This window comes from Balaenoptera ricei, chromosome 19 (genome assembly GCF_028023285.1).
Source record: "Balaenoptera ricei isolate mBalRic1 chromosome 19, mBalRic1.hap2, whole genome shotgun sequence".
In the NCBI taxonomy this organism is placed as follows: domain Eukaryota; kingdom Metazoa; phylum Chordata; class Mammalia; order Artiodactyla; family Balaenopteridae; genus Balaenoptera; species Balaenoptera ricei.
In genome coordinates, this window is record NC_082657.1 from 13791404 (window position 1) to 13817341 (window position 25938).

The following is a 25938-nucleotide window of genomic DNA, read 5'->3' on the forward strand; positions in this document are numbered from 1 at the left end:
GAGGGGGAAAAATTTAAAAAGGGAGGAAAATGGCAGCTCCGTGAGCTCCTAAGCTTTTCAGCTGCCCCAGTTGGAAGATAGGAGTGTTAACCCTTCCCCTCTTCCAGGATAAGTCAGTGTCAGGCTGGGAAACTGAGGCATGAAGGACACTGGTTAGCGCTCCTTGGGCCATTGGAGACAGGCCTCTGATTGGCACTAAGGGCCGGCCTGGAGGAGAAAGTCACTGACGCCACCTGCTGGACAGTGGTGTCATGACAGCCATGCCCACCCTGCTGACTTGGGGCTGGTGATGGCCCTTGCTCGGTGGTCAGGAGAGGAGTCGGCCCAGTGGGGCATCCCCAGCAGAAGTTCAGAGTCCACGGAGACACAGCCATAGGCTTCTTTATTCCTGAGGCCCTGTGGATACTCCACCCAGTCAGTGCTATGCAGGAGGGCAGGGTTGTGTCACCCAAGACCTGTCTTGCTTCACTTTGCCTGTACAGGTGCTCTCCCAACACAGCAGGTTGGGACCCCCACTTCTCGGGGAGGGGAGAGCTGCTCCAGCTCCCTTGGGGCTGCATCCACCCCACATGGGGCCTAGGAAGGTAGAGGAGTCGAGGACCTCCCTGACCCCCTCCCGGGCCTGGGTACCCCAGCCTAGGTAGCAAGGCCCAGGGTTCCAGATGAAAGCTGTCTCCATCCCCAGAGGTACATCATCCGGCCAAGCAGGGGTCTCACCACCCAGACGTTGTCCACAATCTTCCCATCCTGCAAGGGACAAAAAAAAAAAAAGGAGGTAATGAAGGCTGAAAGCCCAGATTCTGGGGCCGAGTGGCCTGAGTTCAAATCCCAGCTCTACCTCTGATAGGCTGTGTGACCTTGGGTGAGCTGTTAGACCTCTCTCGGTGTCAGTTTTCCTCAACTGGGAAGTGAGGATGATAGTAATAGTACCTACATCATAGATATCGTGAGAATTAAGTGAGATATTTGGAAAAGGCTGAAAAGGGAACCTGGCACAAGGCAAGGCCTGGGTAAGTGTAGGCTATTATTATTAGAGCACAAACCCTGGCGTCAGACAAAACTCACTTTATATCCCAGCAAAGCCACTCCCTATGTGGCCTTCAGCACATGACCCTACTCTGAGCCTAACTTCCATATTCCATAAAATGGGGAGAACTGAATAGATAACATACACAAGAGCCTGCCTGTGGTGTATGGGCTACTCAGTAAATAGTTATTTATCATAAAAAGAATATGGTCTTTGGGGTCAGATCTTAGTTCTGCACCCTCTGGCTGTGTGACCCTGGGAAAATTACCTCCCCTTTCTGAGCTGTAAAATGGAAAGAAAATTTGTCCCATGGTATTGTTGTGGTGATCAAAGGGACTAAATATAAGGCATCTAGTTCAGAGTCTGGAACACAACAGGTGTTCAATCAATCATAGTTATTAGCACCTTTATAAAACTACAATGACGGGCTTCCCTGGTGGCGCAGTGGTTGAGAGTCTGCCTGCCAATGCAGGGGACACGGGTTCGAGTCCTGGTCTGGGAAGATCCCACATGCCGCGGAGAGGCTAGGCCCGTGAGCCACAGCTACTGAGCCTGCGCGTCTGGAGCCTGTGCTCCACAACAAGAGAGGCCGCAATAGTGAGAGGCCCGCGCACCGCGATGAAGAGTGGCCCCCGCTTGCCGCAACTAGAGAAAGCCCTCGCACAGAAACGAAGACCCAACATAGTAATCAATCAATAAATAAATCTTTAAAAAAAAAACAAACAAACTACAATGACAGAAATAAAGAAAGGTGAGCCATGATTATTTGGGTCCATCTAACCTTAAGCCATCCCTACCACACACACATCATACTGCTTTCCCTCTACCTGTCTCCCACCACCTACCTTTTTCTTCCCCTGCTTCATGTTGATAAATACCTATAGAATCAACCGTGTTTTAGAAACTGTTCTAAGCACTTTATATATAATAAGTCATTCAACCCCCATTCAATCCTGTGAGGTAGAAACTATTAACATCCCCATTTTGCAGATGGGAAAACTGTGGCTCAAAGTTGCTTGAGGTCATCCAGCTGGTAAATAGCAGAGTCAGGATTTGAACCCAGGATTTCCAGCTCTCACGTCCACTTTTGAAACCACTTGGCTCCAGAGCATTCTAGGCCTGGTTACTCAGGCAGGTGATTGGGCCACTGCTCACTGACCTGGTCGTCAGACACCTGCTGGATGTGGACATGGGTCCCATTGAGGTTGTGTAGCCGTGTGTACCCGTACTCTGATGCACACGGCGCTCCAGGGCCACGGGAAGAGGGTGAAGGGGGTCAGCCACTCCTCACAACCCTGCCGGAGAGAATCATTTAGACCCAGGGCTGGCGCAGGTGGAGTACCCACTGGGGAGCAGAAAAGACCTGCCAGGCCGGGACCCTGCCACCCCTAAGGAAGACAAAGTCAGTTAAGACTTGACCTTGATAATGCTCACAGTTGAGTGTTTTGACCCAACCAGGCTTCCTGGTTCTTTGACTTCTAGAACAGTGCATGGCTGTACAAGACTGTCCACTGCAGCATTTCCTCTAAAAGCCCTGAGCTGGAAGCCAGCCAAATGGCCATCAGTGGGGGTCAGTTAAATAAATTATAGGGTAGCCATCACAAAGTGGGGCGGTATAGAAAAATGGCCAAGACGTATGGTTAAGGGGAAAATGCAATTCACAGAATAGAAGAAATTGGTGGCTCTCAACCCTCGCTGCACAGTAGACCCTCCACGAAAGCTATTAAAATCATCATTGCCTGGGAGAGAGGAAGTGCTTATCCTCGCAGTAGAAAGCCAGGTAATGTGAGCAGAAAGGATGAGGGACCACCACCCTCAAAAACAAAAAAAATCACCATTTTGCAGCCATCATCATAATAACTGATTGAAGCCAGAACCATCAATGGATGGTCAAAGTAGTGGAGAAAATTTGAGGAATATCAGGATGTTTGTGTAGTCTCAAAGTATCTCCAGAAGACACTTGTTAATTTTAAAGGGGAAAGTCATAACTATGGTGGAGAAGATGTGTAAACTGAGACTTAAAGGGGCAAAAGAGATACCACGCACTTCCTCATAGGGTGCACTGAAAAGAACACAGTATCGTTTTTGTCTGTTCTTACCAAAAATGTGTAACTTCAATCTAATCACCAGCAAACATCAAACAAACCCAAACTGAGGGATAGTTTACAAAACAACTTTGCTATGCTCTTCACATTTTTCAAAGTCATGAAGAATGAAGAAAGAGTGGGGAAATGTTTCTCATTAAAGGAAGGGAGAGAGATAAGACACGGAAGTAGAATGTATGATCTTAGACTAGATTCTGGACCAGAAAAAAAAATTCTTTAATTTAAAGGACATGAATAGGACAACTGGCTAAATTTGAATGAGATTAGATAATGGTATATTACCAATGTGAAATACTTGAATCTGATTATTATACTGTACTGATGTAAGAGAATGTCCTCGTTTTCTTAGGAAATACAGATGGAAAGATTAAGGGGCATCATTTCTGCAACGTACTCTTCATCGGATCTGAAAATAATAGTAAAATGTGTACACACACACACACACACACACACACACACTTAGAGAGACAGACAGAGAGGCAAAAATAGAGATTGAAACAAGTGTAGTTAAATGTTCACATTTGGGAAATCTTCATACAGGGGATATGGAAAGTCTTTGTATTATTTTTGCTACTTTTCTGTAAGTCTAAAATAATTTCAAAATTTAAAATGAAAGAAAAAAGCTAATCTGCACTGATTAAGGTCAGAATAATGATCATCTACTGCTATGAGGAGCCACCTGTACTGACAACATTCTATTTCCTGCTGCAGGTGGTGGCCGCACAGGGGTGGCAATGCCAGGGCCGAGCCCTCGGAGATTCTGGTGTCTGTTCTGGGGTTGGGCCCAGGCAGTGGAGTTTTAAAACCTCCCCAGGTAATTCTAACGTGCACCAAGGCTGAGAACTGCTAGGGTATGAAGCATGATCCAAGCGGTTTTTAAAAAGTGGGTGATGCTGTAACACATCTCTATTGAGACAATGACTCATTTGCATACATGGAAAATATTCTCAAATGCCACCCGAGATGTAACCATTGAGAGTGGGACTAAGAAGGGTGTGGAGAGTTTTACCTCTTGCCCTCTGTTCTGTTTGAATTTTTATCATGAGACGTTCTTACTTTGATCTCACTAATTTGTAAGAAACAGCTTAAAAGATAAGCCCTTGCTTCTTGTGGAAGTGACTGATTCCAAGCCTCGGTGGGTGGGGGTAGGGGGACAGAAGAAGATCCTGGAGCGCCCTGTAGTGCCAGAAAGTAAGAGAGAGCCCACAAAACGACAGGGACACATCGAAAGAACACAGGGCCTGATCTGAAGAGTTCCCAGTGGCCAAAGTTAGAGCAATCTAGGCAGCAGCATGAACAGCAGGAGTATTGGATTAGAGCCCACGGGAGAAGATAATTACCCATGAGTCCGTACTAGTATAAATCCATAACTAACTAACCAAATAAATGGGGCAGAAGGAACAACTCTTCCTCATAGGAGGATGCTAATTAATAAATCGAGGAGGAATGAGGGAAATAGAAGATCCCCAGTAGAACACCCCAGTAATCACTGTAACAGACAAGACCCACTGATGGGTTCAAAAATCAGCAGGTGAAAGTTGGAGGAGAAACAGGACATTTGCAGGGTCTAAAAGCTTCTCCCCCAAGATGTTTATCAACTAAAAAGGGAAATACAACAACTTTACAGAGGAAGAACCCAGCAGACACTTCCTTAAACAGGTGATTCAGAGAAATCTCTCCAGGAGTGAGATACAGTGAGGACATGGACCCCCCGGTATGACCCGCTGAGAAGGACAGACCATCATTTGTGACTGTGTGGTCCCAAATGCATAACCCAAATCTTGGCAGGAGAAAATATCAGACAAACCCAGATCCAGGGGCATTCTGAGAAAAACAACTGGCCTGAATGAAAGACAAGGGAAGACGGAGGAACCATCACAGTTTGGAGGAGACTAAGGAGACACAATAACTAAATACAGTGTGGGATCCTGAAACAGAAAAAGGTCATTAGTGGGAAAGCTGGTGCAATGTGAATGAAGTCTGGAGTCCAGTTACAATGATAATAATAAGCCCTCTGCCCTGGATCCATCCAGTAGACCTGGGCAAGCACCCCCTGCCCCCGCCACTTATTGATCCTGTGATTCTGAAGGAGTATTTTACTGTCTGAGCCTCTGTTTCCACATCTGTGCAATGGGCATGCTATTGATACTAGGTGCATCTAACCGCCTAAGAGATAGCAGCTGTATAAAGGATGAGGCACCCAGGCTGGTACAAGTGCAGCCCTCAATAGATCAGAGACCAAAGGCAGCACACCCCTCTCCCCCCCACCCTGCTCACGGCAGATCCGGTGATGATGTGGATGGGGCCTCGAGGGTGGGTGTAGGGCATCTCTCGGCTGCTGTTAAATACCTGGAGAAGGGGCCAAGGGGAGGGGCCTATCATACCCAGCCAGGCCCCGGGGGTCTGATGTTGAGGGGGCGGTCCACTGACACCAGCCACATGGGCCTCAGCCCACCACAGGCCTCACATGGTAGTTGTAAATTGGCCACAGGCGTTCATAGGAGTATTCGTGAGCCCACAGCTGCAGGTCGACCCCTGATACAAAGCAAGACGGGGGTCAGGTCCCTGAATCCAGGAGAGATGGGAGGTGGGGCCTGGGGCTGGGGAGTCCCCTGGGGTCACTCACCGTATTTATAGAAAGGATCCTCCAACCCATAGAACTTGCCGAGGAGGCCTTTGCGAACCTGGGCCGGATGAGCAAGGAGGTGAGGGGTGACTCGGGCCAACTCCCCCACCCCGGATTTCAGCACGTTTTCCCCAGGGAGGGGGTCCTCACCTTGCTTTCATGCCAGGTGCAGTCATCCAAATCAGCACTGGAACAGTACATGGGCCGGTGACCCATGGTAATGATCCACCGCGGGGCTGTCCGGTTCTTATTGGCTTTCTGCCGAGAAGGGCGCAGTGTGAGGGGCAGGGGCTGCAGGAGGGGCAGGTGAGGCAGGTCCGGGGGGGGGACATCCACAGGTTACCTGGAGGTCGCTCTCCAGCCAGCGAAACTGTCTCTCTACCAGGTGGCGCCGTAATGGAGAAAGAAATATACCTCGGTGGAGAAGGAAACGATGTGCGCAGGGCCCAGATCCCAGCTGGAAGGGTCAAAGGGCAGGGGTCAAAGTTGGGGTCTCTCCTGCATCTCCCATCCTTCAGGGGAGGGAGGCCAGTCCCCCAGCTCCCCCCAGGTTACCTGTACCATAGGCCTTCGCTGTTCCCTGGCATGCTGAAGCGAGCTTTGTAGTTGGAGAAGTTGCTGGATAAAAGGAAGTAAAACGGTGGGGGGAGGGTCTGGGTGCCCCCACCCACCCCCACCTCCCACTGTCAGGCCAGACCCGGCTCCCAGCCCAGCCCTCGTCTCCTTTCCTCTCACTTCCACAAATGAGCTGCTGCAGGATGAGAGACTATGGTGAGACACTAGGAAGGACTGTTTTCTTTGGCCAGGCCCTTGCCCATCCCGAAGCCCTCAGGCCTCACGAGCGTTCTTCGTGATTCCCAGGACACGTCACGTATGGCAGGCTGGCGGCCACAGGTTCAGTGAGATTCATGAACTTGTCCCTGACGCGAGCTTTTCCTGATCCATGTTGCAGGCAAAGTCTCCTGGGGGGTGGAGGAGAGAATGAGGACCCAGACCTGGCTCTGCTTTCTCCAGATTTGAGAGACCTGGTTGGTCATGTGCGGGCTGTGCAAGTCCCGGTCGCCCCCACCGTGAGGCATCCCCGTTCTCCGATCCCTACCTCACACCCACCCGCGTGTGCGCTTGGAACCATTTCCTGAGCCTCTGGTCCCTGAGGACCCCTGCAGGACCTTGCCGGCCTCCTGTGCTCTGAGCACACCAGCCGCCACCTCATCCCTTCTCAGAGTAATAACAACGTTAAGACTGACATAGTCTGGGAACTTGCCTGGTGGTCCAGTGGTTTAAGACTCGGCGCTTCCACTGCAGGGGGCACAAGTTCGATACCTGGTCAGGGAACTAAGATCCCGCATGCCGCTCCGAGGGGCCAAAATAAACAAATAAAAAAAATATATAAGGGTGACTTTAAAAAAAAAAAAAAAAAACTGACATAGTCTAGTCAGGTACTGGTTTTGTACCAGGCACATTTTCAAATGCTTTATTTACATGCTCAATCGCCTGAATCTTCAAAACACCCTCTGAGGTGGATGTTATTATCATCCCCGTTTCAGATAGGGAAACTGAGGCCCAGAGGGGTTAAGTGCTCGTTTAAGGTCACAGAGCTGGTTAGTGGGGATCCAGGAATCGAACCCTGGGAGCTTAATTCCAGAGTCTACTGTGGCTTTGAACCATATCGGCCCCAATCTCCATCTCCCATCTGGTTCCTGTCCTCTCAAATCACAACAGAAATGATCATGACAACACTTATGTAGCACTTACAACACGACAGGCAATATCGACTTATTTAGTCATCACAACAGCCCTATGAATTCTAACCCAGTCTTAGCCCTTATAACAATAACACAGAGGAGAAAACCAACGCACGTAGCTCGAAGCGTCAAGATTGGTTTTAACCTGGGCAGCCTGGGTGACCACAGCACCGTCTCTGTGGCCAGTCTCACCCCCTCATCCTTCAGAGCCACGCTAGCCCCATCCCAGGTCCCCTCCACGGTCCTGGCGTTGCCTCCCACCCAAGCTCCCCCTCCCCGACCCCAAACCTCCAGGCGCACCCTGGCCGATGCCTCACCCACATGAAGAACAACGTCATACGTGCCCTGCTGGGTGTCCCTGCACAGTCGGAGTAGGGCCCTAGGATTGTCAGCCCCCGTGTCCCCAAACACAGCCAGACAGGGGCTCCAGTGGGGCCCATTCTTCAGGGCCCTGAAGAGGAACCGACGGCTCCGGCCCTGAGTACTGCTGCAGCGGTAAACTGTGGGGAAAGGAAAAGGTCACAGTCGGCTGGGGAGTGGGGTGGAGGGGCGCCCCAGGATGTCTCCTTCACCCCTATCCGTCTTCAACTGGTGCGGGGATGGAATGGGTCTGCCCTATGCCCCTTCTGTCGACCTCACCCCAGGTCCCCAGCCTTCCATTTTCATCCCAGCGTCTTATACAGTAGGCTTGCAGATAAGCAGAAGGGGTACCAGCCCACCTGAGCCACCTGCCAATAGCAGCTTCTAGCCCACATTCCCATTCCCCCTACAACACCTGGGCCCAGGGCCCCTCTCACCATACTGGACCCCGGGCAGCAGCCCCTGCAGTGTGACTCGGTGTATGTAGAGCTTCCGCCGGAGAATGCCCCCATCCACAAAGGGGCTGAAGGTACCCTGAGCCCGGAGGGGCAGGGGCCCCATAGCTGCAGCCCAAACTGCACTTCCGATGGGGTTGGGACCCATGTGGTCCAAGTTACCGTCATGCAGCCTGGCTCACCTGGAGAGAAAGGAAATGGGGGTCGGGCGGTGAGGCCTGGGCAGGGGTGGGGAGGGATGTGCGGAGAGTGAGGGGCAATAACGAGAGACTGAGGGGCTCTTGAACATTTAGTAGTTAAGATCACAGGTTCTGGAGCTTTCCAAGTTCAATCCCCGTTCCACCATTTCCAAGCTGTGCTTTCCTTGGGCAAGTCACCTCACCTCTCTGAGCCTCAGTTTCCTTCTCAGTAAAATGGAATAATAATAGTGTCTTCCCTATAGTGTTCTGTGAGGCTTAGATGAATAAATAAAAGTAAAGTACTTGAAACAGTGCCTAGTACAGTCAGGGTTACATGAGTGAATGAATATTATTATTAATACCGTTACTGTGTGCAGGCCTGTTCCACATATTTTACACATGACATAGTTTAGGGGTTGTAAACTCAGATGTCTAGAGGCCGGCTAGGTAATATACATGGGAACAAGGGCCAGCTGTAAGGAGGAAGGCAGCAGGGAGACGTGGGGTATGGGGCAAAGCGTAGAGCCTGCCCTGTCTCGGAGAGGAGCCATCGTTCAGCTCTGGGGACGGCTGCTGTGAATGAAGCAGGCCCGGTACCACTCAATCTGTCAACTTCTAGAGCAAATCTTTATACGGTGGTTTTTATATCCCCAAAGCATGTAAGAGTAGATATACAAACTTTTAAGTGATAGCTCCTAATTCTTAAACGTCAGCAACCAAATCAAGGTTTTAAAAATACCGTGTGGTATAGGATGACGTTAAGAGCATGAGTGGGCTTCCCTGGTGGCACAGTGGTTAAGAATCCGCCTGCCAATGCAGGGGGCAGGGGTTCGATCCCTGGTCCCGGAAGATCCCACAGGCCGCGGAGCAACTAAGCCCGTGCGCCACAACTACTGAGCTTGCGCTCTAGAGCCCGCGAGCCACAACTACTGAGCCCACGCGCCGCAGCTACTGAAGCCCGCGCACCTAGAGCCCGTGCTCCGCAGCAAGAGAAGCCACCGCTCGCCAAAACTAGAGAAAGCCCGTGCACAGCAATGAAGACCCAAAGCAGCCAAAAATAAATAAATAAATTTATTTAAAAAAAAAAAAGAGCCTGAGGTCTTCCTCCTGCAACATGCGTACAAAAACGCACGTGCACAGGGTATTCATTGCAGCACTGTTTGTAATTGCAAAATATCGGAAACCACAGAAATGCCCATACATAAGAGAATGACTGAATAAACTATATAACGTTCATACCGTGGAGCACTTCGCAGCTGTCAAAAAGAAAGAGGACAAATTCTAGGAACGGGTGAATGACGCCCAGGACATAACGTTAAAAGAAGCAAAGTACACAAGAGTATCTATAGTCAGCTACTCCTCACATAAGAGGATATAAGAAAATACACAGTACCTGCTTATTTATTTGTACATAAGAAATACAGGAAGAATACACCAGAAACTTAAGAGATGGATTACACGGGATGGATGGGGGAAGGGTAGAAAAAAGGGGGACTGGGAATGGAGTAGGTAGTCGGGATGCAGAGGGAGGACACTTCTCTGAGTCTGTCTTTTTCTTATAATCCTGAGTCCCAGAGCTATAGTCTTGTTTCATAGTTCCTCCACACACCCCAAAAAATTAACTAACAATTAAAGCCACCCAGGTTGTGGGGAAAGCCAATATGGAACATAAACACTAACAAATGGCTGTAACTATATTAAAAAACAAATAACCACAATGAAGTGTTGGAGAAGAAAAGTCACAGTGAGCATTAGTGTTTTGACTGGACAGTAAGACTACAGAGAAAAAGGACTGCACATAAATGCCATCATCTAGTAATTGTTCCTCACAGGGATACAGGCAAACAATTCTGAGACCACTTGATGCTTATTCTAGCACGGAACGAATAAATAAGTCTATTGTAGATAGGGGGAGCTTGGTTTCTCAATGGTGGAGAAAGAAGTTACAAATAAGGAAAGAAGGCTAAAATAAACCCTTGATGGTAGACTGAAATCAGATGTTTCAGTATGATCTCATGGTATTTTATATATAAATATATACATATATATATATATATACATTCATATATATACAGAAATATATAGGTGTGTACATATGCATATCAACATACCCACATATATTGTCAAGCTCTGTTTGTGAGAGGGCCTAGGAGCAGCAATGCCTCAGTAGCAGTGAGCACACCTAGTGCTCAGATCTTAGTTTCTAAATACCCATTCTCCCATCAAAGGAACCAGGGCTCCTTGGAGAAGTAGTTGATTCCAGAGATGGGGTAGGAAATATACAAGATGAGTCTGGAATAATTGGTGGTGCCAGAAGGTGAGGCAGTGCTCAAGACATGATGGGAGTGGGGTTGTGGAAAGAACACAGAAGCCAAGCTGGAGGAATTCCAAAAGACCAAATCAGAGACAATTTGAGCCACGAAATAAATAGCAATAGTACTGAGTTTAACTCGTGGGATAAAATAAATATCCGAGAGTCCATACTGAATAAATAAATAATCAAAGCAAACAAACAAATAAATAGAGGGGGGGAGAGATAGCCCTTCCTTACAGTAAAATTTCAATGAGACAGAGAGAGGGAATTAGAAAGTTACAAAATCACAATTAGGGACACCCCATGCTAATGATTGTTGCAGACAAGAGCCACCAATGAATGCTAAAATTAGTGCACAAAAATTTCAGGAGAAACCTGATTTCCACAGTCTTAAGGAATCTTCCCTTAGATATTTATTACAAAGATATTTATACAAAGGAAAGAATAAAAGCTTTACAGTGGAGAAACCCAGCAGGCACCACTTTAACCAAGCAATGAAGGTTCACATTACCAGTGACAGCAATAAGACATGTCAGTGTCATGAACACTCTGATACCAGGCACTGAGAAGGGCACTACATCCCACTAGGACAGTCTTGCCAGAAAAATACGTAATTCAATATGCTTAATTCCAATCATGAGAAAATAGCAGATAACCCCCAAGTGAGGACTATCCTACAAAACCCAAACAAAATCAGAAAGACAACAGCTCAGTACTCCAAAATGTCAAGATGTTAACATTAGGAGAAACTGGGTGAGGGGGATACAAGAACTCTAATATTTTTGCAAAATTTCTGTTAAATCTAAAATTAGTACAAAATTTAGAGTTTTAAAAACAAATATGACAGGCTTTTGAGCCAGCCTGCCTGGGTTCAAATTCCAGACTATGTGACCTGCGGTCAGACTCTTCATCTCTTTGAGCCTCAGTTTACTCTTTTGTAAAATGGGAGGAACAATAGTACTTACAGCTTAAGGTCCAATAAGAGGTTAAATGAGTCTTCCATCTGAATCACTTGTAAGAGTATATTTGTTATTATTATCATTATTGTGTAGGCCAAACAAAGGACAGCTGTGATCTCACTGGGTTTTCACAGTGAGATGGGTTTTATTTTTGTTCCATTTTACAGACGCCTCCAGGCAAAGTGCCTTGTCCAAGGTCACTTAGCCAGCAAATGCCAAAACCAGTTCATTCATGTGGTTTCAGATTCTCATTGCAACTAACCCTTAAGAAACGACCTTAAAAGTGTCAAGGACACAAAAAAATAAGCAAAGACTGAGGAATTGTCACAGATAGGAGGAGTAATTAAGGAGACTTAAAAAGATATAAATCAATGCCTCTCTTCACTATATTCCTTTTCTTTTTTAAAGTGTAGTTATTTTTCATGAAAAATGTCATCTACCTTACTACTGAATGGGTTTATTATTGCTCATTTTTAATGATTGAACCAATATTTTTAAATGCCTCCGTTTTAGTTTCTGTTATGGCAGCTATTATGGATATAACTCACATAAACTGAAGCTCTCTAAGGTTCTTATAATTTTTTTAGCTGTGCCAAAGCGTCCTGAGACAAAAACGTGTGACAACCACTGCCACACGTCAAGTTCCCTTTTGCTGCTTCGCAGGTGATATTTCACTTACTCCTCACTGTGAGGTCGCACTAATATTACCCCATTTTCCAGATGAGGAGGCTGAGGCCAGAGAGGTTAAGTCACTTGCCCAAGTTCACACGGCAGGTAAGCAGCAAAGCTGGGGTTAAAACCCAGGAAGTCTGGGTGCAGAGGGTCCAGAGTCCAAGGTCTTACTACCTCCTTGCACTTCCACCCTAAGATCAAGGACCAGGAGGGACCTTTGTGGGAACACAATGAGCGAGGACAACAGCAGCCCCCTTAGGAGAGCGCTTACTATGGGCTGGGCTCCAGAATCATTTCCCACACAGCCAGATGCGCCGCTGCTTATAATTCCCATTTAACAGAGGTGGACAAATGAGGCTCAGGAAGAACCACCAGCCTAGACTCCCATAGCAATCAGTGTGGGATTCCTGAGCCTCACTGGGAAATGCCCAGGGAGAGGTCGCAGACACTTACCTGGGTAGGACAGGGGCAGCGCTGGGAGCCTTTGGGGACCCCTGGACCCCCAGGGAGAAAAAGAGGAGCAGACAGCAGCAGGACCAGCAGGGGCAAAGGGAGCACATGGTAGAGGGAAGGTGGGGAGCAGAAAGGGGGAAGGGGAAGGGTCTAAAGTGTGTCAGATCCCTTCAGAACAGCAGGAGCGGCTGGGGAGGATGGGGAAAGAAGGGGAATCAGGCAAAGTCACACGGAGGGAGGGAGGATGGCAGGGAGGTCTTCACAGGGATGGTTATCCAGATGCCGGAGAAAAAACAAAAACAATCATCACTACTGAGAGGCAAATGCCCTCTGAGCCTCGCTGGCTGCTAAGCACTTTACATAGATTAACTCATGGAAGCCTGACGACATTCCTCTGTGTGGTGGTCACTGTGACCATCAGCCCCATATCATAGGTGAGGAAGCTGAGCAATGAAGTGATTCAGTTGCATGGCTCAGGTGTGGTGGAGCGGGGATTGGAACCCAGGGGTCCTGGCTCCAGAGCCCTTGCTCTTATCCACCGCTCACTCTCAATGCAAGAGGCTTGGGAGTGGGGCTGGGGGGTCTCAGTGTAGGAAGTTGCCTTTGGCAACCCCATCCCCAGCATTCCACCCTGCCCTCAGAGACCTCATTGCCCTCTACTCCAACCTCCAACCTTCCATTTCCATCGTAGTAACCCCAATCCCCCCCTCCATCCCCAGACCACCCAAGAATTCCACCCCACCTGGAGCAGCCCCGTCTTCCTTGCCCCCTACCCAGCATCCCATTCTGCCTTTAGTGACCCCAATTCCTCCCCATCTCCACCTGTCTCCCCTGGCCCTGCACCTGTATACCCACCCTCCTTCTCCCCAGCCCTTCCCCTCCCGCTCCAGTTCGGTCTCCAGCTCATCGAGGACCTGCCTGTCTGCTGGGGCAGAGCCAGGCCGGGACCGTCAGTCAGGGGGCCGGGAGCTGGGGCTGGAGGTTCCCTCCAGGTCCCTGGCTCACCCTCTGGGGCGCCAACTCCCAGCATGTGCGTCTCGGGGCACCAGTGCGACAGCGGTATTTTATGAGTTTGTAGGCGCTGAGACATCCCGCCGCCCACAGCTATCCCAGCCCCGGAAGAGCCTGCCTTCTCCAGGTGACGGCCTCCCCAGACAGCTGGGGCCCCGGGTTCCACAGGTCCGGCCGGTCTTGGGCGGCCCATGCCCACGCGCCCACCTACCCCCGCCTCCCCGGGCTGGGCGAGGGAAGGGGGACCTAGGTAAATTTGATAAGCTGCTGCCGCCACCTCCAAGCCGGCCTCCAGGTGAGCGCCCGGACAGGAGGTCTATGCTCGTCCCCCAGGAGCCCCACCCCGCAGCTACGGAGCCCCCAGGGCACTGACACCGGGCCCCAGCTCTGGCCCTGCCGGATCCCGAGGTACCCAGGTGTGCTGGCACCTGCGCCTGCGACCGAGGTGGATGTGGGGACATTCTCCCATCCCTTCCCGCGGCGCCTGCTTTGTATTCTCGGCAGTTGCTTCCGCCTTCCTCACCCTGCAAGCTTAGTCCCCGCCGGTTCCTCCTCAGGCCCCCGGGCATGCTGAAAACAGAAAATCAAAGTGCACCGAATGACAGCGCTGCTTCTGAGTTGTGCGCCCGAGGCCGGCTACTCGACCTCGCTGGGCCTTGGTTTCTTCACCTGTGAAATGAGGGTGGTAACAGTATGGGCACTATGGGCCATTGTGAGGATTAAACCAGTTGACACATGAAATTTCACGCTGAGAACAGGGACTGGCCCAGAGTAAGGGCTGGATAAGAATCAGCTGTTATTTTTATTATTATTAATGCATGAGTTCCAGAAATTGCCCTGGGGTCTAGGTGGGAGCAAGTGAGAATTTTCTCTGTGAACCTTTGTGAGCTGTTTAAAGGTTGTGAGTGGCTTGCTGCAAAATACCCTTGGGTATTTTCCCAGAGCAGCAGGAAAAGTCAGAGGGTCCAGGTTTTAGTTGTTTCGTCTTCCTGTCTGCGGATAAAATGACTCCACGATTTGGCTTTGTCAATTTAGGTATAGCAGTGTCTGCAAACTGGGGACCCTGATTCCATAGACTGACACTGAGGGTGTAGGGGTGGTTCAAGATGGGCTTTTGCACTGTTTGGATTTTTTCCCCCACCTTCTGGAGTCTCCATTACAGCTTAAAATGTAATAAAAAGCAACTCTCTTGGCCATACTCAAATACCCTCAAGACCCTGCTCACGGGCTTCCCTGGTGGCGCAGTGGTTGAGAATCTGCCTGCCAATGCAGGGCACGCGGGTTTGAGCCCTGGTCTGGGAGGATCCCACGTGCCGCGGAGCAGCTAGGCCCGTGAGCCACAACTGCTGAGCCTGAGCGTCTGGAGCCTGTGCTCCTCAACAGGAGAAGCCGCGATAGTGAGAGGCCCGCGCACCGTGATGAAGAGTGGCCCCCACTTACCGCGATTGGAGAGGGCCCTCGCGCAGAGACGAGGACCCAACACAGCCAAAAATAAATAAATAAAAAATAAATAAATAAATAAATAAAGGAATTCCTTTAAAAAAAAAAAAAAAAAGACCCTGCTCACCCTCAGCAATTTTAACTTCCCCTTAGTTCTAGTTTTTCTGGTGGTCTTCCAGGAGCTGTGGTTACGAACATTTTTTTTGCTAAAGTCACCTATAGCAGGCTGGTGAAGCCCTTCTCCAAACCATATTTTTACATGCATTAAAAAGAAAAAAAAAAAACACAGGATACAAAGGAAACGGATGTTATTGAATTACGGGTACACGATTTTTTTTGGATATGTAATATGGTAATATATGTACTTCTTTATCAGTGCATTAAACTTCAAGATCTAGGGACAGGTCCAAAAATTATAGTAATTTAGAAATTTTGTTGAGTGTATAGACGATGTTTGAGAGTCCTGTGACGACTAAAGTGGGGTTTGAAAACAGCTGTAATTTCTTCTCATGACAAAGCCAGAAATCTGCTAACTGTCCTGTGGTTGGCCCTTCCAACACTCACCCCCACCCACCATGGCAGAAGGACCTGGTAAATTTCAATTACAGCAACAGTTCATAAACATTACCCTCTTAAAAATTTTTGAGGACCCCAGAGAGCTTTGGTATGTGTGGGTTATATCTTTTAATATTTACCACGTAAGAAAATAAAACTGGGAAGTGTTTTTTTCTTTTTTCTTTTTTTTTGGCTGTGCTGCACGGCTTGTGGCATCTTAGTTCCCCGACCAGGGATTGAACCTGGGCCCTTGGCAGTGAAAGCACTGAGTCCTAATCACTGGACCACCAGGGAATTCCCAAAATTGGGAGGTATTCATTTATTTATTTATTTATCTCTGGCTGCATTGGGTCTTTGTTGCTGCACGCGGGCTTTCTCTAGTTGTGGCGAGCAGGGGCTACTCTTCACTGCAGTGCGCGGGCTTCTCATTGAAGTGGCTTCTCTTGTTGCGGAGCACGGGCTCTAGAGCACAGGCTCAGTAGTTGTGGCGCATGGGATTAGTTGCTCTGCGGCATGTGGGATCCTCCCGGACCAGGGCTCAAATCCATGTCCCCTGAATTGGCAGGTGGATTCTTAACTACTGCCCCACCAGGGAAGTCCAAACTGGGAAATTTTTAAAACGCAAGAATACACGTGCATACATTTCATTAGCTATCACAGTGATGATGTCATCACAGGTCAGGTAGCCTCCAAAGAGTGAAAAGGTTGAACACATATTAGTATTATTATAAAAATAGTTTGGGTCCCAAACCACATTTTGAGGACCATTGAGTTGAAGGGTTGTCAAAGGAAAATTGTTTTTCCAATACAAGTTCATGCAGCCCCTGAATTCCATCTGCCAACTCAGGTTAAAAAATTCCACTGGGGGACTTCCCTGGCTGTCCAGTGGTTAAGACTCTGCACTTCCACTGCAGGGGGTGCGGGTTCGATCCCTGGTCGGGGAACTAAGATCCCGCATGCTTCGTTGCCCGGCCAAAAGATTTAAAAAAAAAACAAAAACCCTACTGGGATTGTACCTTTTTGTCCCTGATGTAGTGGAAGAGGAGTCATAGCTCACTTACGGCCCCTTTCCCCTGTCCTGATCATACACATGGCCCTTCCCTACTCTTGGGACAGCCATAGAATCATTTCTAGTTTCTCTTTTTAGATACCTTTGTGTTTTGAGAAATATACTCCCATTTCCCTATTTCTTATTCCCTCCTTGGAGAGAAGAATCTTGTGTGGTGAACAGAGCATCTACTCTGGGGCCAGATGGCCTGCATTTAGATCTAGCTCAAGCATTGACCAGCTTAGGGAAATTATTGAGCCTCACTGTGCCTCAGTTTCTCCATCTGTTAAATGGGGATATTAATAGTAACTGTCTTAAAGGGTTGTTGTGAGGATTAAACCAGGTAATAGATATAAACCACTTAGAACAGTGCCCAGCACAGAGCAAGTGCCACACACATCCGTTCCAATTACTATCATACCCTAGACCTCCAGTCTGCCCAGTTTGTAAGATAAGGCTATGATGAACCTACTTTTCCAAGTCATTTTTAACTATTTTTATTATGAAATATGACATCCATATAGAAAAGTACCTGAAACATAAATGTTCCACTTAATGAATTATGACAAACGCACTTGTGTACCCACCACCCAGGTGAGGAAACAAATCTTCCCAGGTTTCCACAAACTCCCTCCTGCCTCCTTCCTGCCTCCTATGGAAGCAAGGACATGGTCAGGGTTGAAAGACTCTAGTAATGCAGGGATTCTGGCCTAAAGAGTGTAAGAAAGAGCTGGTCAGAAGACAAGTCCTACATCCACCCTATTAATCCCACACATGATCCTTTAACACAAGCAGAGAAATTCCCGCTCACACTTTCCTGCATTCTCTGGTTAAGAATTGCATTTGTGGTCATGATCAATGAAGCCCAGTCAAACCTTTGAGAGTCACCAGAAGCTGGTGGTCACGATGACCCAATGGATGAGGCAGTGTCATGAGTACCAATGTCAGCAGAGCTAAATAAATGGCCTTTGAGATCAGCACAGGCAAGAACAGTGAGTAATAACAGCATCACTGCCTCTTTTGGGTGATGATGAGGGCTATTAAATTAGCCAGACATGACACATCTGGCAATAGGTACTTGGACATCCCAAAGAATCTCACTGGCAGGGGTTGAAAGATAAGCAAATACCTAAGTACCTCTTCTCTACCTATTATTCTAAACCTTCATTGGTAAACCACTATACCTCACATGGGTCCATGAATTTTGTAACACATTTTTCCATCAAATCATCCGATAGACAGGGACTCCATAGAAAAAAATATTAGCCTGAAAGTCCACACACCCTCAGGGTGGCTCTGCAACCCACATCCATTTCTCCACAAATCCCGTCAGCTCCGATTACCGATCTTTTCAGGACCCGTCCACTTGGCCCTTCCCCAGTGACCCTGCCCTGGTCCAGTCTACCTGCTTCTCCTGACACTTGTATCATCTCTCTCTCTCCTCCTGCCTCCAAGGTCTGTTCCTACGAGCAGCAGAGGACGCCTGTGAACGTCTGAGTCAGGTGACATCCCTTTACCTCAGGAGCATTATTTCATCAGCTCTTCTCAACTCCCCCTTGATGCAGGCCTTGCTACCATCCCAATTTGCAAAATGAGAAAAAAAGCTTGGGGAGGGCAGCAGCCTGCCCAAAGTCACACAGCTGAACCCCGGTCCACAGGGAGGGGACTCCTGAGCCCGTCTCTAACCTGCTGTGCGGGGCATCTGATCACGGCAGTGACCGGAGGAAGACAGTCTCAGCCAGGAGCTGGCTCTCCGGGGGCAGGTGGAGGCAGGTGCCCTGAGCCCCAGGTCCTTCTCCACCAGCAGTCCCTGAACTTGGCATGGAGCCTAGAGGAACCGTTAGCATCAGTTCTGAAGCCGAGACTGCCAGGTCTCAAGCCTTAGCTGGGACAAACCAAATACTCCATATCTGCCCCCTCCCTCCAATGCCACTCCCCACCCCCAGCCACTGTCCTGGGAAGGCACACGCTTTGGGTTACGTTCTCCTTTTTCTACATATGTTTGGCCCACAGTTATTATTTTTTTTTAAATCTTTTTAAAAAATTAATTATTTATTTTTGGCTGTGTTGGGTCTTCGTTGCTGTGTGTGGGCTTTCTCCAGTTGTGGCGAGCGGGGGCTACTCTTTGTTGCGGTGCGCGGGCTTCTCATTGCGGTGGCTTCTCTCGTTGCGGAGCACGGGCTCTAGAGCGCAGGCTCGGTAGTTATGGTTCACGGGCTTAGTTGCTTCGCCGCATGTGGGATCTTCCCGGACCAGGGCTCGAACCCGCGTCCCCTGCATTGGGAGGCGGATTCCTAACCACTGCACCACCAAGGAAGTACCTGGCCCACAATTATTATATACCATTGTTTTATTTTTTAAGTTTTATGGAAATGATATATTGTACTCACCAACCCACAGCTTCATGTTTGCCCTGAGGATGTGCTTTTGGATTAGTCCATATTGTTACCTGGAGATCTTGTCCCTTGTGTGTCAATACTTAACTCTTCTTTAATGCTCTTCAATAACAGTTTTTAAAGTTTCTCATGAAGTATTGCATATCTTTTGTTGGATTTATTCTGAGCCACCTTAAGATTTTGTAAATTGAATTTAAAAATTTTTTTAATAAAAAATATTCTTAAGTAGTAAAATGTCACATTTCACCATCTTAACCATTTTTGAGTTTAATGATGTTAAGTACATTCACATTGTTGTGTAACTTATCTCCAGAACTCTTTTCAACTTGTACAATTGAAACTCTGGACCCATTAATCAGTCTCCCCACTGCAACCCCCAGCAACCACCATTCTACTTGGCCTCTATGAGTTTCCCTACTCTAAGGACCTTATATAAGTGGAATCATACAGTTTTTGTCTTTTTGTGCCTGGCTTATTTCTCTAATGTCCTCAAGGTCCATGCTGCAGCATGCATCGGAATTTCTTTCCTTTTTAAGGCTGAATAATATTCCACTGTGTGTAAACACCACATTCTGTTTATCCAGTCATCTGTCGAGGGACACGTGGGTTACTTCTGCTTTTTGGCTGTTGTGAATAATTCTATGAACATGGGTGTACAACTATCTCTTCAAGACCTTGCTTTCAATTCTCTTGGTTAGATACTCAGAAGTGGAATTGCTGCATCATACATGGAATTTAATTTTTTTGAACTTTGAACTTTAACACACACACACACAAGGAGAGAAAATGGCATAATCAAACCTCATGTCCTCATTGCCCAGATTCAGCAATAACCAGCTTGGGGCCAATCTCATTTTTTGTTTATATATTTGTTTTACCTTTTTATTGAAGTATAATGTACACACAGAAAAGTGTAACCCGACTCCGTCTATAACCAGCCACAGAGTGAGAAAAGGCACTTGCTCCTTTTCATCTGGTTTATTTCCCTTATCCATAGCCTTCTAAAGTCCGTCCATGTTGTTGCACATGGCTGTAGCTTACTCTACAGGAGCCTTCCAGAAGAGAGCCTTTTCTGAAATAACCATCATACAAGGTGGAAGTCCCTTTGCTACTGAGTCTAATTTAGTTTTGAAGCATAAAAGCAAGTCATCTGGGAATTTCCTGGCAGTCCAGTGGTTAGGACTTGGCCCTTTCACTGCGGGGGCCCAGGTTTGATCCCTGGTCAGGGAAGATCCTGAAAGCCGCACTGCATGGCCAAATAAATAAATAAATAAATAAATAATTTAAGCAAAAACCTTAAAAAGAAAAAAGCAAGTCATCTACCAGCATTTTTGTAAAAGCATCAGTGTAAGACAATAATTGTCTATATATGCAAAAGACTGAAAAAGAAATTTGTTGTGACATACAACATTTTAAGATAACAGCTAGAATGATGACTGACATCATACCAGGACACTTGAAATTTTAAGAACTTCATATAATTTCTAGAACATTTATATTAATAATATTTACCTTTACAATGTAACTTCAGATTTATTATTACTCATTTGACATTGTTTCCCAGGTCATTTAATATACCAAATATACCTAACTAGTTTAATACCTCTCTTTGGGATGTTCAGGGGCCCTCTGAAGCATCCCAGAGTTAGCTGGAGGTCAAAAGAACTTCATTTAGAATTTGATTTGAGAAAGTTTGTCAAAGATATCAAAATGTTTTAAATTTGGTCAAATAGGATCAGAAGTCACTGTGAGGCAATACCAATACATATAACCAAAATGAAAATAAAAGATCTCAAAGGCAAGCGCAGGAAGTCACTGGTAAAGAAACTTTACAATCTGTTCTCAAAAGCAGATCCATACTTCAAGAAAACTTTGTCCTCTCAACAGAGAAAAAACCAAATTCTAGTTTTACATCATTTTACCTTTAATATTAAAATTCATTTATTTAATTAAATTCAATCTAAACTTAGTCTTGATCGTGCATAAAACTCTCTTCTCGGTATTCCCTTTTAAAAATTAATTTCTAGAAATATATGCCATTTCATAGTACAATCTTTCAATAAAGCACAAAACATATCTATTAATAGTTTCAAACATATTTAGTCTCTCTGTAATAAGAGGTCAAGAGTAGGTAAACAAAGACTTCTTTAGCAATTAACGTTTTAGTATTTTATCTTATTAAAAATGATCTAGACCTTCAATGAATTTCCAACATTTAATTTGAGTTAGCAGAACTCTAAAGTTTCAAGCTGCCAAAAATCTGGAGAAATTGTTTGCAGGTAGACATACAATAAAACATATTATTCTTAAAGCATCACCCAAAAGCTTTTATTCCATTTATCTCTATTTTATTACTTGTGAAAATATCATCATACCATTAATTATTTGTTGACAAATTTTATAACATAAATAACATGAGCTTATTGACTTTCAGTAACCCTAGTTACAATAAAAGTATTATACTTAATGTTGATGACTCTAAAGACATGTCTATATTAATTAAACCATCAATTTAAACTTGTTTTTGGTCATTAAAGATTAATTCTAGATCACGTGATCTTTTAAAAATTTGGGTTAGTTTTTGGTAACACTCAGAAATATTTGCTTTGTAAGCACTTGCTTTTAAGTCCGTTAAACAGAGCTCTTTTACAAATTAATTCTGATAACACCGTCTGGAGGTAGGGACGTAGCATATTTATAACATACACACAGACATAGATACATCCAGACAGACACAGCGACCTCATAATTTTCCTGCTTGAACTTAAAAAGCCTCTTTCCCTTTTTTTCCTTCCTTTCAGTTTTAAGTTCTACTAACTGAGCTAAGGCTGTATTCTCAGATGATGTGGGCTGTGTTTACATTTCAATGATGTAATAAACGTTATAACTTCAAGCTTTCTCCTAGGAATACTTTTTTTTTTTTAACTGGCTCCACCTCACGGCATGCGGGATCTTAGTTCCCCAACCAGGGATCGAACCTGTGGCCCCAAGCAATGGGAGCGTGGAGTCTTAACCAGTGGACCAACAGGGAAGTCCCTCCTAGGAATACTTTTATTCTCTTGGGGTCAGAACTTTGAAAAGGTATTTTATCAAGCTGACTTTCTCTAAAATGTGAAAAGAGCTCCCTCCTGGCCATTTAAGCGTTAAGATAAGTGCTTTCGAGCATTGGCTTTGCTCCAATTGTACATGAAGCCAGGCAGAGTTCCCGCCAGTGGCTGCCCATCCAGGAGCTGTTTGGCCTTTGAGGCACAGTTTCCCATTATTAATTTGGCAGCCTAATTCAGATATGATCTGAACAACTTTCTGAGGGCGGTTGTGATGGAGCGAATGCGTGCTGCTTCTGAGTCTTGTTCACCAAGGGAGTTCTATCTTTGGGTTGGTTCGACTCTCTTACGTGTCTCAGTTTCTCCCTCCAGTGGTCTAAAACTGCCAGGGGTGCTCGGGGCACAACATGATCAGCCCTTATTATGCCCCGATGACAAGCAGAGTTTACTTAATGATTGTAGTGGGATCCTCTGTGGGACTGCTACAGGTCACGAGGATTGATTCTCAGACACTTCCCCTAGGTTCTCAGTCACCTCAGACCACCTCGTGGCCAGCAGGAGCAGTTGTCCCTTTTCCTTCAGAGCTGAGCAGACTCAGTGTCTCATTTCACTAGCAAACAGTTTGTTCAGACCATATACACATAATCTTTCCAATTTAAGCCAAATTTTAAAAAAGGACAAGACAACCCAATTCGCTCCAGATTTCCCCCTAGGTCCTTGCCTAGGAAATGTACCTGAACCCCTTCAGGACTCCAAGTCCCAAGAAAAAGAGATGGAGTAAAATCCAGGACAGCATTTAAGCAATGATGTCTGGATATCAGGAGAACTTGGAGAAGCACCTGAGGAATACCGAGAAGCTGGCGGAGCTCAAAGTTTCAGGGTGGGGGGCTCCTGGTGTCCTTTGGTGGGTGTCTCCGATATCCTGCAGACTACGCCAAGAAAATGTCGATGAAAATTCAATAAACTCTCAAGTTAAAAAAGAAAAAAAAAAGGAATTTTCTTCAAGCCAAACAGGGTTATAATGCTGGAAGGAGATTCTCAGAAAGCTCTGAGAACTGTTCTGCCTGTTAGAAGTTGAAGGTACAGTCATATACATTTTCTAGACAAAGGATTGTACAACAAAATGACATATGATATTTTACATAAAGTTCACCAAGGATACCTAGTCCAGGTAAGAATGTACAAAACGAGCAGCAAGTCACCATGACCGCCACAGAGCTGGGAAAGAATTCTATTCTTCAGGAAGGTACATTGCGAACGTCAGAAGAAAGGGGAAAAAATGATCTTTACAATTGAGCAGGCACTGCCATCTTTGAGGAGCTCTGGTTGATTGCATAATGCAGGCACACGTTACATTAGGGAGGGACAGAGGAGGCCCAAAAAAGCACACGGAGAGAATTTTATTTTTAATTTTCTCTTGTCCTGCCTCAAAATATACATTTTATTTCATCACTCCACAATCTCACTAACACGGATTTATTGTGATTGTTACTGGTTTCTTCTTGGGGTTTTATTGTTTGTTTGTTTAGCCATATGGCTTATCACAGGACACTAAGTACAGTTCTCTGGGCTATACAGTAGGACTTTGTTGTTTACCCATTCTAGATAAAATAGCTTGCATTTGCTAATCCCAAACTCCCAATCCTTCCCTCCCCCAACCCCTCCCCCTTGGCAACCACAAGTCTGTTCTCTATATCTGCGAGTCTGTTTCTATTCATAGATAAGTTCATTTGTGTCATATTTTAGATTCCATATATAACTGATATCATATGGTATTTATCTTTTTCTGACTTACTTCACTTAGTATGATAATCTCTAGGTCCATCCATGTTGCTGTAAATGGCATTATTTCATTCTTTTTTTATGGCTGAGTAGTATTCCATTGTATATACGTACCACATCTTTATCCTTTATCTGTCCATCTGTGGACGGACATTTAGGTTGGTTCCATGTCTTGGCTATTGTAAATAGTGCTACAATGAACATTGGGGTGCATGTATCTTTTGGAATTATAGTTTTCTCTGGATATATGCCCAGGAGTGGGATTGCAGGATCATATGGCAACTCTATTTTTAGTTTTTGAAGAACCTTCATAATGTTTTCCATATCGGCTGCACCAATTTACATTCTGCAGCATGGCCAAAAAAAAAAAATGTACTGCTATGGGCAGCAGGGTGTGGTTTCTAAGATTTGCTTTAAATTGCCTGGGGGAGCAAGTGGGTGGGAGTAGAGATGAAACCAGATGGGTTGGGAGTTAACTGCTGGAGCTCGTTATACTCTTCCACTTTGGGATATGTTGGAAAACCTCAATAGTAATAATTTTATTGACAGTGTATGTACCGAAAAGAAATTTGGCCCATATAATAGTCAGTCCATCTCTCAGAATTCAGGATCTCCCCACCCAGACTGCTTATGGCCCTTTTCCCCTTCCCTGCTCTGCTTCCCATGGCACTGATCACCTACACTACACACTACACAATTTCCATGTCACATCCACTGCTCATCATGGCTTATGTGAATTACAGTCTGATTTAATGTTTATTCCATAATAAAACTCCTTGAATCTTTTCTACAGTTGTGAAGAGGATTTGGGGGGTTGGCAGATTTTATTTTTAATGATTTCCCCAACAGTATATAACTTGTTTATTCTGTCTCCTGTTTACCATATCTCTCCGCCTTGAAGGTAAGTTCCATGTGGGCAAGACACCATGTCTGGTTTTACTTGCTGATATTGAAGAATTATATGTGTAGCACACATTTTATTTTTATTGGGTAGAGTTGGTATACAGATTAAAAGCAAGGATTCTAGATGCAGCCTGGTTAGGTTCAAATCCCAGCTCTGTCACCTACTAGCTGTTTGATTTGGGCAGGTCACTTGGCCTCAGTTTTCTCACCTGGGAAGTGGGGACATAGCCATACCTATCTCAGGGGGTTGCTACCTTGACTGGTAGTAAGAGGCTCCATGAAGCTTGACTGGGGTTATTGTTGGTTACAGCACTCATTTAGGGAGTCAGATAGAAATGCATTTGGCTCCTGCTGGAGCCTGTTTTCTCCTATGCAATGATCTCCAAGCTAGTGAGGCTGGATCCTTAAAGGTGAAGAGAATTTTATATGACCTAATGAATACAAAGCCTCCTGCCCAGGTGTCTGACCCAAACAGCAGCAGTTGTTCAGCACCAAGGGCCTTACAGCCTGGTTAGGGACACTCCAAGGGGCCACTGGTGTGCACAAAGAGCGACAGACTCTGGCTCCTGGCGGCCCCTACTCTGGGAGGTTTGGTTGGGCAGTTCCCTCTCAGTCCAAATACAGCCTGAAGGAGGCGGGGGTCTGGAGGATACAGGAGGTGGGCACAGGAGGGGCTGGCTAGTAAGTCGGGGCAAGGCAGAGGGAGGAGGGGGCATGACAGTAAGAAAGGAGGGGCGGGCAGAGACTGTGGAGTCAGAAGGAGCATGGGGCAGGGGAGGTGGCCGGCAGTGGTGTTGGGTATTAAGAAGGGAGGGGCGGGCGCATAAAAAGGGCAGAGGTAGCGATGGGGGCCCATGACGCTAG

The 25938-nt window shown here is 46.4% G+C and overlaps 1 protein-coding gene across 1 annotated transcript; it reads right to left on the reverse strand.

Annotated features, from left to right (window-relative positions):
* Positions 1–636: 636 nt before the first annotated feature.
* On the reverse strand, positions 637–13002 carry ACP7 (acid phosphatase 7, tartrate resistant (putative)). Its single transcript, XM_059905474.1, is given in 17 exon segments — positions 637–747; positions 2187–2265; positions 2267–2322; positions 5410–5481; positions 5600–5667; positions 5759–5816; positions 5909–6016; positions 6102–6148; positions 6151–6215; positions 6314–6376; positions 6598–6691; positions 6694–6720; positions 7821–8003; positions 8301–8426; positions 8429–8500; positions 9737–9753; positions 12896–13002. Coding segments are annotated over 17 exon segments (1353 nt in total).
* Positions 13003–25938: the final 12936 nt, after the last annotated feature.